The 12,044-nt window shown below is 37.2% G+C and overlaps 1 protein-coding gene across 3 annotated transcripts; it reads left to right on the top strand.

The window, feature by feature from the left end:
- The first annotated feature begins 3,747 nt into the window (after positions 1–3,747).
- On the top strand, positions 3,748–11,501 carry LOC128603540 (uncharacterized). Of its 3 annotated transcripts, XM_053618067.1 has the most exons (3): positions 7,069–7,537; positions 10,374–10,673; positions 10,778–11,501. In XM_053618067.1, exons 1-3 carry the CDS (start codon positions 7,399–7,401, stop codon positions 10,873–10,875), a joined length of 537 nt encoding a protein of 178 aa, XP_053474042.1. In that variant the 5' UTR covers positions 7,069–7,398; the 3' UTR covers positions 10,876–11,501. The 3 variants fall into 3 exon arrangements, with proteins under 3 accessions (XP_053474024.1, XP_053474034.1, XP_053474042.1); XM_053618049.1 differs by lacking the exons at positions 10,374–10,673; positions 10,778–11,501 and adding an exon at positions 3,748–5,102 and having other exon boundaries at positions 7,445–7,969; XM_053618059.1 differs by lacking the exons at positions 7,069–7,537; positions 10,374–10,673; positions 10,778–11,501 and adding exons at positions 3,748–4,887; positions 4,973–5,214.
- The last annotated feature ends 543 nt before the right edge of the window (positions 11,502–12,044 follow it).

Raw genomic sequence — 12,044 nt, 5'->3', positions numbered from 1 at the left:
ATGTGTAATAAAGAGGAATGACACAGGAAAAAAAGAATTGAACACGCTAGCTGAAATGTATTTAATACTTAGTGGAGAAGCCACTAAGTGTTTTTAATGACAACTTCAAGATGCTTCCTGTATGAAGAAATTAATGGGCCGCAGTATTCAGGTGTGATTTTGGCCCATTCTTCTAAACATATTGTCTTTAAATCTTATTCAATTGGATTCAAGTCAGGTGATTGACTGGGCCATTCTTTTCTTAACATGTTCAATACTTTTTTCCTGTGTCATTCACCTTTATTACACATAACTTTACGTATGGACTTTAATGTTTTGAATTCTTTATATTTCCAGATTTCTTGAGTAATACTGGTGTCTGGTGAAATTTTCATGTGAATAACCTCACTGGAAATATATTTACTGAAAATAATTATTTCCCCCACTTTGTGTGTGTGTGTGTGTGTGTATATATATATATATATATATATATATATATATATATATATATATATATATATATATATATATATATATATATATATAATATGCAGTTTTATATATTAAAAAAACAGGCATGCAAAGTCTGTTAAGGTATTGTTTAGTCCATTTAGATATAAAATGTAATTTAAAATTTAATTTTTTAAATGTAATTTGAATTTTAATTCATTAAACAAATTTTGCATAATCTAGAAATTATTTTTAATTGCACGGTTTCGTTTGATTTTGTAATTTTTTTATATGTTTTTAATTAAGCATATTTAATCAGTTTATTTTTATATAATCTCTTATCTTTCTGCTAAATTTAATCCGTCTTATGAATAGCACTTTGTTATTGATTGCTAACACTTAGCATTTTGCTCACAAATTGAACTCTGCTGTATTATTTTCTATTGATTTGCTATTTGATGGTATTGATTTGCTACATAACGTAAATAAAATTGTACACACCTTTGTTAATATTGCATTTTTTTGATGTAAAAAAATGAAACCCACATAGATCACATCAGACCTCTTTTCACTGTAAATGTGACAGAGCAACCAACATAATTTAAGTGGAAAACAGATACTAATGTTTTAATACTAAAAATAATAAAACATACAATGACCTGGTTGTGAAAGTGTGCACACCCTTTTATAATTGGGTATGTGACTGTGCTCAGAATTAACCAATCACATTCACACTCATGTTCAAAAGTAACTATCACACACCTTCCATCAATGGATTGATTCTGATTAACCCCAAATAAAGTTCAGCTGTTTTGTACAATTTTCTTGATATTTTATTTTCATCTGACTGCTGAAGCCACGGTCTGTAAAGAGTTTACATGTACGGGATCTCATTATCGAAAGATATCAATCAGGGTGGCGCTACAAAAGCATTTCAAAAGCATTAGATGTACCCTGGAGCACTGTGACGGCCATCATCAACAAGGGGAGAAAATGGGGCACCACAGTGACATTACAGAGAACAGGAATTCCCTTAATGCAGTAGTTTTCAAAGTGGGGGCCGCCAGGGGGCGCCCAGGGGACCTGAACAATTTGGTGTGAAAAATAAATTCTCACTCTCAGACAACCACACACACACAATCAATTCCTAATGTAATGTGATGTAAAGATGTAAGATGTAATTATTAATAAAAAAAAAGTAGGGATATATTCAGAAGTCTGTATTTTTAATGTGTTTTAAAGACATCTTGCAAAAGGAGGGCCTTGGTCAAATGTTAATGCCATTTGAGGGGCCTTGCCCTGGAAAAGTTTGGGAACCCCTGCCTTAATGGACAAGAAGAAAACTTATCAGGGAAGCTAGCTGCGGAAATACCTGGCAAGTACTGCTCAGTCCTGGCATGTGAGAACTTTTTCTCATATTCTTCACGTCTGTGAAGAATGGGATAGGCTAGATGGAAGCCCTTTCTCACAATAACATCCAAGTTCATCTATATTGCCCCAAACCATGTAGCAAAATGATTTATGGTCTTATGACACAAAGTTAGAAGTTTTGGGCATAATTCTAAAAGACATGTTTGGTGTAAACTCAAGACCACTTATTACCCGAAGAACATCAAACCCATGGTGAAGAATGGTTGTGGCAGCATCAAGCTATCTGGCTGCATCTCTACATCTGGGACTGGGGCTCTAGTCAAGATCGAGGGAATCATGGGTATCTCCAAATACCTATCGATTTTGGCACAAAACACTTCAGGCTTCTGTTAGTCAGCTGAAGTTGAAGAAAAATTTCACCTTCCAGCACGATAATGATGTTATCGTATGTATGGCTTGATGAGGTTGAAAGTTATCATAGGCCTTGTCCTTCACACTACATCTTAACTCAATTAAATACCTATGAGAACATTTGGACTGATGTGTTAGACACCATTCTCCACCACCTTCTTCAAAACACCACTTTTGGAATGATGGGGTTCATATCTCCAGTACAGTTCCAGAGAAGCTGCTCCATGCATCTCATCATGAACTGACACCTTACTAGAAATCTTTATGTGGTTTTTTCCCCCCTTTGTCAACTCTCTATATACGATGGCTAGAAACTAGATGAACGGAAGTAACAAGAGGAAGTAGATATTTTGACACTTTAGACGATCTGTGAACAAGTTTTTCTAATCAGTGTAGTTCTTCAAACTTGAAGTATCTACTACACAACATGATTTTTATGGACTCATCCAATTAATGTTTTCTGCTGAATAGAGAGTGTAAAAGGTCTTTTCTGTGTCCAGCAATATAATTCAGCTCATTAACAAGCTTTTCTTCGCATTCAGTTGGGTGTGACAATCATGGCATGAAGGATGCTGATCAGTTCCCGGGTTATAATTTATAATTTTATACTCACAGGTGTTGCTTTAGCTCACTTTAACTTTATCTCACTTTAACTCTCTTTAATAAATGTAGACTAGACAAGTGTTTGTTATAGAGTAGAAGTGATATTTACTGCACATTTTATCCAGTCACTGAAACGGGAAGTGGAAAAAAAAAATCAACCTCAGATGAATAGAAAAACACCATCCGTCTCGTGAGCTCATGAGTTTCACAGTGAGAAGACAGCAGCAGTGGACCCTCTCACTAACACCAAACTGAACGACACCTCAAGGACCAGGATGCTGAGACTTTGTCTCAATTTACTGCTTGGTAATTTCAACAATTGTACCAATTTTAATATACAGTGCCTCCGACTAATATTGGCACCCTTGGTAAATATGAGCAAAGATGTCTGTGAAAAATTGTCTTTATTGTTTAACCTTTTGATCTTTTTTCCAAAAATTCACAAAATTACTCTGCTCTCATGGATATCAAACAATTGAAAACACAACACAGGTTTTTTCCAAAAAAATATCTTTGCTAAATATAGGTGTGCAACAATTACTGGCACCTTTATGAATTCATATGAGAAAATATATTTGAAGTATATTCCCATTGACATGTTTTCTGCAAAGAACAGAAAAGAAACTCATAGTATGTTGTCTGGGTTGGAAATTTAGGCACTGAATTGTTCTTATATTCAGTATTTTTATTACTATGTTCAATAACTTTTATTTTTTAATAACTTCTTTTTGAATAATCACTTTTAACTGTTCTCTGAGGGTAGGTTGAGAATGTTCTCTAGGCTACTAATCAAAAATAGGGCCTTTGTACATTTGTTTGTTGCAAATTTACAGCTAATGCAGTTGCAATGGTTGCATTTGCTTATCAATTAACTATGAAGTTGCCCATTTGAATTAGCATAAAAAGTTTTATAGTTTATAAATTCTTTAAAAACACATTGCATTGATTGTACATTGAGTTTCCTCAATAAAGAGGAAATTGAGTAAAATAATGTAAAATGTGTTAGTGTGGATTAGTAATCTGGCACCTTGGTATAAAAGAGAAAAAGTTCTGGCCCTCGTCATTATCAAAGTTGCCCATCTCTGAATTAGACCAATATAAAAATGCACTTTGAATAAATGACTCGGTTGTTTCACTTTTTTCAGTGCAGCTTGGATGTGGCAAAGCCATCAGTGCTGTTCATAATGCCCGCTTTGGTCAGGGAAGTGAATCAACCTGGGTGGATGAAGTTCAGTGTAATGGAACTGAGAGTGTATTAGATCAGTGCTCACACAGAGGATTTGGAGTAGAGAACGATGGACATGGTGAAGATGCTGGTGTTGTGTGCTCAAATAAGGTTTTTTTATTTGGCAATACTTGCAGACTTGAAGACTCCCACATTGACTCGGATCTCCCCAAACTCTATGGTCTCACCTGGAGAAGTCCTTCAGTTCAGATGTACCACACCCAGCCCAACATGCATCTCTGTAGACTTCAGTTTGTATAAAACTGGGACATCAGTAAAGAATCAAACTGCAGAATCTACAACAACATTTAATCTGACTGTAGATGCCTCACATCAGGGCCAGTACACCTGTGACTACTCCTACAGGGAAAGTGCCTCCACATCATCCTGGAGCAACTCCATCAGCATCACCGTGGGTAAGCGACATGTTCTGGATATTTTTTTGCTAGTACCAGACAAAATTTGCAGCTCTGACTTCAGCTATGAACCAATTAATTCTCTTCATTTCATCTTTTTCAATAAGAGAGATCATGTTTGTTGTTTTCTAGTGAACCTGCAGCAGCCCAATATCTTCTTCACTGCTGCTGGTGGACCAAAAGTAACAAGAGGCTACGGCTTCTCCATCATCTGCTCCACTGAACCTCAGTATCCAGGAGGTTCCTTCCACTTGAAGTTCAGTGGATCCAACATCACCAGAACTCAGTCGGCTGTTAACCACTCAGCCGTCTTCCTGTTTTCTGAGGCAGATTTTGTCCATCAGGGAAACTACAGCTGTGCTTATGAAGTTAATCTGTCTTCACACACCTTTACCTCCACTACCACTGAGCTGCTGGAAATCACTGTGAATGGTATAGTAATAAAAACTAGTTCTGTTTTTTGTGTGTTCTGCAGTTTAATGTTTGAAAAGCCTGATGATGATGATTTCTCTCTCAGCATCTCTGGCTCTATACATTGGTGTTGGAGTGACAGCAGGACTGCTTCTCATCTTAGTTCCAGTCATCATTTGCTTTGTGAAGACACAGAAAAGACAAATGTCAGATGGATAAGAAGAAGGATTCACAGCGTGAGTTGAAAAAGTCATAAACATTTCACTATATTAGTAAAAGCATCCCTTTGAAGATGGAACTAAATATAATTTTGTTTTATACTACAGCGCTGTTGCAGTCTTACACCTGATACATTTTTTTAAACTGCAGTTCTGACATTAGTGCAGCTACAAATCACAGGTTTATATTTAAAAGCTCATTTTTATATGGCATTGTTTCTATAGTAACAATTTAAACGCTTAAAAAAAGTGTATTGGTGACATGGTGAAAGTTTTTGCAAGGACATGTTTCTTTAGTATTTCCGTAAGTGCTGACACTTTTAAAGTGTCAGCACTTTTTAAAAGTCAGAAGTAAAGTGGCAGTGGTTAACGCCTCAACGGTTAAGGCGCCGGTCAGAAGGTCAGGGTTTAAGCCCCAGGACCGCCAAGCACCACTGCTGGGCCCCTGAGCAAGACCCTTAACCCTCCCTGCTCCAGGGGCGCCGTACCATGGCTGATCCTGCACTCTGACCACAGCTTCCTAACAAGCTGGGATATGCGAAGGAAAGGATTTCACAGTGCTGTAATGTAAATGTGACAAAGGCTTCTAAAGCTGTCCCTTTTTGAAAAGGGAAAGTCTTCAGGGCAGAGGAGTTTGCAGAGAAACACTTTGTGGTTTCTCAAGTACACGACAAGCTGAAATAGTTTTTTGTCTTAACTTCAAGAGAAAGAAAAAAGAGGCTGATGAGGGAACAACTCTTTATAGCTGTTAAGACAAGTGAGAACAGGAACTAACCTCTGTTGCAGACCTTGCACATCAACTAACTATAAATGGATAAAAGGTAAATTTCAAAATGTGTTATGGTCTGATGACACAAAGCTAGAAGTTTTCAGGCATAATTCTAAAAGATATATTTGGTGCAAAAACAAGACCACTTATTACCCAAAGAACATCAAACCCACGGTGAAGCATGGTTGTGACAGCATCAAGCTATCCAGCTGCATCTCTACAGCTGGGACTGGGGCGCTAGTCAAGACAGAGGGAATCATGGGTATCTCCAAATGCATAACTATTTTGGCACAAAACACTTCAGGCTTCTGTTAGTCAGCTGAAGATGAAGAAAAGTTTCACCTTCCAGCACGACAAATGACGTTATCATACGTGCACGCTTTGTAGGCGGAGACGGAAGCAAGTGCAGGTAGGCAGATATAATAATAATCCAAAGGGGTACGGCAAAATCCGTGGTCAATAAACAGGTAGGGTCTTGGGCAATCTGGCAAACAGACAAAACTAGGCAAGGCAGAGAATCGAGGTCGAGAACAAAAACAATGGTCAAAGTCACTTTGGCAAAACACGAAATCTAAGGCTTGGATAACGGCAGAGAACTAGTCAACTGAACGTTTACTTCACAATGTCTGCTTGTATGACAAAGTCCTTAAATACTGCCCATGTGCTGTGTGTGAGATTGCTTGCAGGTTAGTACTCCAGTCAAGGCGAGCATGTGCGTGTGTGGGAAGTGTAGTCCTCAGCGGCCATGTTTGTAGTTAGCGGGGCCTCCTGGAAAACGGAGTTGATGGTTGGCTGTGATATGACAGTATGTATGGTTTGAAGAGGTTGAAAGTTATCAAAGGCTTTGTCCTTCACACTAAATCTTAACTCAGTTAAATACCAATGAGAACATTTGGACTGCTGTGTTAGACACCATTCTCCACCACCTTCTTCAAAACACCACTTCTGGAATGATGGGGTTCATATCTCCAGTACAGTTCCAGAGAAGCTGCTCCAGGCAGCTCATCATGGCCTGACACCTTACTAACAGCCTTTATGTAGTTCCCCCCACCCCCCTTTGTCACCTCTCTATATGATAGCTACATACTAGATGAATGAAAGTAACAAGAGGAAGTAGATATTTTGACACTGTATATACCCTGTGAATAAGTTTCTCTAATCTATGGACTTATCTGATTAATGTTTTCTGTTGAACAGAGAGTGTAAATGGTCTTTTCAGTGTCCAGCATTAAATTGGGTGTGAAAATGATGGAATGAAGGACGCAGATCAGTTTCCTGTTTATAATTTATAATTTTATACTCGTGTTGATTTAGCTCACTTTAACTTTATCTCACTGTAACTTACTTTAATAAATGTAGACAAGTGTTTGTTATAGAGTAGAAGTGATATTTACTGCACATTTTAACCAGTCACTGAAACGGGAAGTGGCCAAAAAATAAACTCCTCCTCTTCAGATGCATAGAAAAAGACCATCAGTCTCGTGAGCTCATGAGTTTGCATGCATCTCTGTAGACTTCAGATTGTATAAAACTGGAACTTTAATAATGACCCAACCAGCAAAGACTACAACAACATTTAATCTGACTGTAGATGCCTCACATCGGGGCCAGTACACCTGTGACTACTCGTACAGGGAAATTGCCTCCACATCACCCAGGAGCAACTCCATTACCATCACTGTGGGTAAGTGCAGAGAGGATGTTATACTGAACAGCATTTAGTCATTAATTAATTATTTATGCTGTTAAAAGAATCGTCAGTGAATACCCATAATTTTTTATATTTTTGAAATTGCTTATTTAACAAGACTAAAGCATGCATTCTGTTAGTTTGTGGTGGGGGGAGGTGATGTGGGGGGAAGTAGGGAGCCCACATTCTGTATTCATGTCCTCTGCTTAAATGAGCACACCTACACCTGCTAGAGGTGTGTAAGTGCAGTTCCAATCATATTCCAATTATACTGAACAGTGTTGTGTAAATAATTAATGATTGTCTTTAATTTGTATATTATTTAAATGTATTTATTAACAGACAAGCACAGAGGTCTGGAACCTTTTCATCTGGCAGAGCCATAAAAGCCAAAAAAGAGTTATTTTTCTTTAAACAGCCAGAGGAAAGTCAACATATATATTTTTAATGTTTTTATATGTTATCTACTTATTGTAGTTATAATAAAATAAAGAGAGAAAAATAAAGCTGCAAGCAGCAATGGCGGATTCCTCCTCAATATTGCGGACCATTTCAAAATGTACATGGTAGATAAATGTATCCCACAGATACAACATTTCAATGCATTTGGCTCAATGACAGATTTTAAGTTAATTTTTTTAGTTTTCCACAAATGATCATTGTAGAGAAGATTCAGGAGTCAGTAAGAATTTTGGAGAATTACTTTGTGCTGATACAATGCTATTTATACATTATTTAGAATTTATTCCTGCTGCTATAACATTAATTTGATTTACTCTGTGCTGCTATAACATTAATCGAAATGAAGTCTACTTTGGGCCAATCCAAGACAAACAGCGCCATCTGACGGACGATAAAGATATTGTTAAATATAATATGAAAGATATTACCAAAGATAATATTCCTTTTAATGTAATTCTTCTTGGAGATATGAGATTGCCAACGCACATGGTAACATACTGTAGTGTCCTCTTTGTGTGTGGTACAGATCAAGTCCATAGGTTAATATTCCACTGATTTATGGACACAAGAAATATGTGCAACAATTGTCAATGCACCAATATGTAAGTAGTTCTGCCAATTTTTATTTCATTCGTTATTGTTTATTGCCCTATAGAAAGACATGTATCCCACACACATGTACCACAGTTCAAGTCAATCGGACCTACAGTTCATGAGGGGAAGATTTTTGTAGCTGTGGACAAATTTTCAATGTACTGGAAAATCTATCATGGCAGACTTTATGGGTCCCGATGGCATTTTTTGTTTGCCATGAAAAATAAGGCATTTATACCAATTTTCAGACAATTTGGACTGATGGGGAAAATCACATAGAATTTGGGTATGGCCTGTAGCACCACCTGTGGACTAATGTGGTGTGGTAGTTATTCGTGGACTGTAGTATCAATGTGCAAATATCAAAACTTTTTACCATTCAGATCTTGAGTTATTGGGCACTTTAGGGAGATAATACCAACAATATTATTACTAATAATAATAATAATAATAATAATAATAATAAATATATCTGCAGGCAGCAATTCTGGGGTCAAGACAATTATCGGCACCATGAGCAGCAAAAGAAGCTTTGTGACATGTTTTTTGTTAGAGTCCGATGAACAGTGTATGAGGAGTTAGAAAATGTAAACTTTCAATGATATAAAAAAAACATTTATTTTAAAAATAACTAAAAATAGCCACTTAGAAATTTGTCCAGTATGTGCTGCTGTTCTGAAACTGCTCAGGTAGTATCTGGGCATGATGGTTATCATGTGGGAAAGTGTTCAAGACTTTTAAGTGAAAATAGCCATTTTTCCCATCTCCTGACCAGTACGGGGCAGTGTACCAAAACTCTGCACATAACCTCAGGACCTAATGCTGATGACACGTTCCATGTTTTGTCACAATCCCTCAAAGCGTTGTGGAGATACAGCCTCAAGTTAAATTTTGTGTGTTCATCAAATTCGTTGAAGGACCATTCGAAAATGGTATGGTTTATGAAAATTCTGTGAATAAAATTTTGTCGTGCATGCATCTAGTTGATGCAGGCCAATTTTCGTGCAAATCGGACAAACAGCCTAGGAGGAGTTTAAAAAACATTTGATTTTTCTGAAAATTCAAAATAGCGGAAAAATTTTCATGACGGAAAATTATGTCATAGGGTGCAATCGAATCGTCTTGAGCCAAGGGATCAGAGGAAAAAATAATTTTGTTTAAAAAAGTTATTAACATAAACATGAGTGCAAATTTGGACAATTGGTGGCGCTCGAGTGATTGAGTGAAAGACTCCAAATTTGCTGTAGTAACACATCATGTCCTCTATCTGTGTGCCAAATTAATGCTTTTTGCGAGCATTACTCAAACGACCGACATGCAGTCTCACTGAAGATAATAAGGGTGATGGCACAGTTCACAGGTGACACAACACCATTGCCATGTCATCTGATCACAGCAGGCTTATAAAGCTTCAGATGCCGGTCACACACGAGGGCGCTTCACACAGTGTGGAGCTCACGCAACATTGACTTCCCTTTGAAAGGGAACCTCATTACAAATATACTTCTGACTGCTTCAAAGCAATAACATTGGAAACTCCTGCCATTATGAACATCAACAATTATAAGATACTCTTTGTTAAATGTAATGTTGGAATATGTGCCATACACAGCCCTGCGTAACTTTATCACCTTTGATTTTCCTTAAGTGGATTTGAGGGCTTTTTATTGCTAGTACAAGACAATATTTGCAGCTTTGACTTCAGCTATAAAACAAATGCGTTCTCTTCATTTCACCATTTTCAATAAGAGAGATCCTGCTTGTTGTTTTCTAGTGAACCTGCAGCAGCCCAATATCTCCTTTAGTGCTGCTGGTGGACCAGAAGTGACAAGGGGCTACAGCTTCTCCATCATCTGCTCCACTGAACCTCAGTATTCAGGAGGTTCCTTCCACTTGAATTTCAGTGGATCCAACATCACCAGCACTCAGTCGGCTGTCAACCACTCAGCCGTCTTCCTGTTTCATGAGGCAGATTTTGTCCATCAGGGAAACTACAGCTGTACTTATGAAGTTAACGTGTCTTCACGCACCTTTACCTCCACTCCCACTGAGCTGCTGGAAATCACTGTGAAAAGTATAGCAAAATGAACTAGTTCTTTTATTTTCTGTTCGGCAGTTTAATGGGTAAAATATTGTTGTTGTTGATGATGATGATGATGATGATGATTTCTCTCTCAGCATTTCTGGCTCCTTATATTAGTATTGGAGTGACAGCAGGACTGCTTCTCATCTTAGTTCCAATCATCATTTGCTTTGTGAATACACAAAAAAGATGAAAATATCACACGGATAAGAAGAAGAATACACCACGTGAGTTGCTGTAGTTATTAATTAACTATAATTATTAAACACCCCTTTAATAACAAATCTGAAAACAAAACTGTTTACATAGTATGGAGCCAAATCTTTAAAAAGGCATAATCTCAATCGATTTTTAAACATGCCTTTTTATTATTTTATTTTCATTACCTCCTAGGCTATGGAGACATGAACATTTTCCACTTCAATCCACCTTTAGAAGTAGTCAACTGCTAGAAGATAGGTCTTTTATTCGCAAGAAAGGTCTACCCCAACTTTTCACCAGGGCCACTTGCATCGTGCTGATTAGAGTGCTGCTGTGCTCTAGCCCTACATTTAGATATTCCCACGTCCTTCATGCTTCTTTCTAGCATTTCTGCTTGTTAACGGAGTAATAATCTAATCAAATAATAAAAGCTGACGAGATGTTTAACATTAATGGAAGGATCTTCATTGTCAACACTGTAACAGTCAAGGGTTAAGCTGTAAGTTTACAATTTCTGACACGGTCTTTAGGACAGAGTTCACACTTTTTGAGAAAAAAGGGACTGATGTACAAAACGTGATAGCAAGAAATAACTTGTTTAACAGACATTCCACAACTTTAAAGCTAACTATAAATGGATAAAATGTATGGTGTGTCATTCTGCAATTAATAAAGAAAAATTATTAGCAAATTGCTGTGGTATAAAAAGAATTAAACACAGGAAAGTGGGGTTTTTTTTCTTGCTTGTTTTATTCTTGCAGAATTGAATATACATTGATATGGAAATAACCTCACATCATTTTGTGTGTATCTTTTAGTGTTGGGTCCGAATCCACCTTTGTCGAGTTCAAGTCAAGACCAAGTCCTTAACCAATCGAGTCCAAAAGGGGCCGAGTTGGACTTAACTCCAAGTCCTTAATGGCAGATCCAGAGTCGAGTCCGGCCGAGTCCAGAAAGTAATTCAATTGAAAAAAGATTTGAAATTGCAGTTGTAAACTCAACACTGAGCTGTTAAATTAACATTTTAACCTAACGGGATTAAAAGTACCCCACAACACTAGCATTTTCACACAATCATTTTACAGATTCCAGAAACACAAGCAAGAGTCTTCAAGAAAAGAACGAGACAAGTGCAAAACCTTACTGTGAAATCACAGAAAC

The sequence above is a fragment of the Ictalurus furcatus genome, chromosome 2, assembly GCF_023375685.1.
Source record: "Ictalurus furcatus strain D&B chromosome 2, Billie_1.0, whole genome shotgun sequence".
Lineage (NCBI taxonomy): Eukaryota > Metazoa > Chordata > Actinopteri > Siluriformes > Ictaluridae > Ictalurus > Ictalurus furcatus.
Note: the sequence above shows the minus strand (reverse complement) of the source record. Positions and strands in the feature narration are given on the sequence as shown.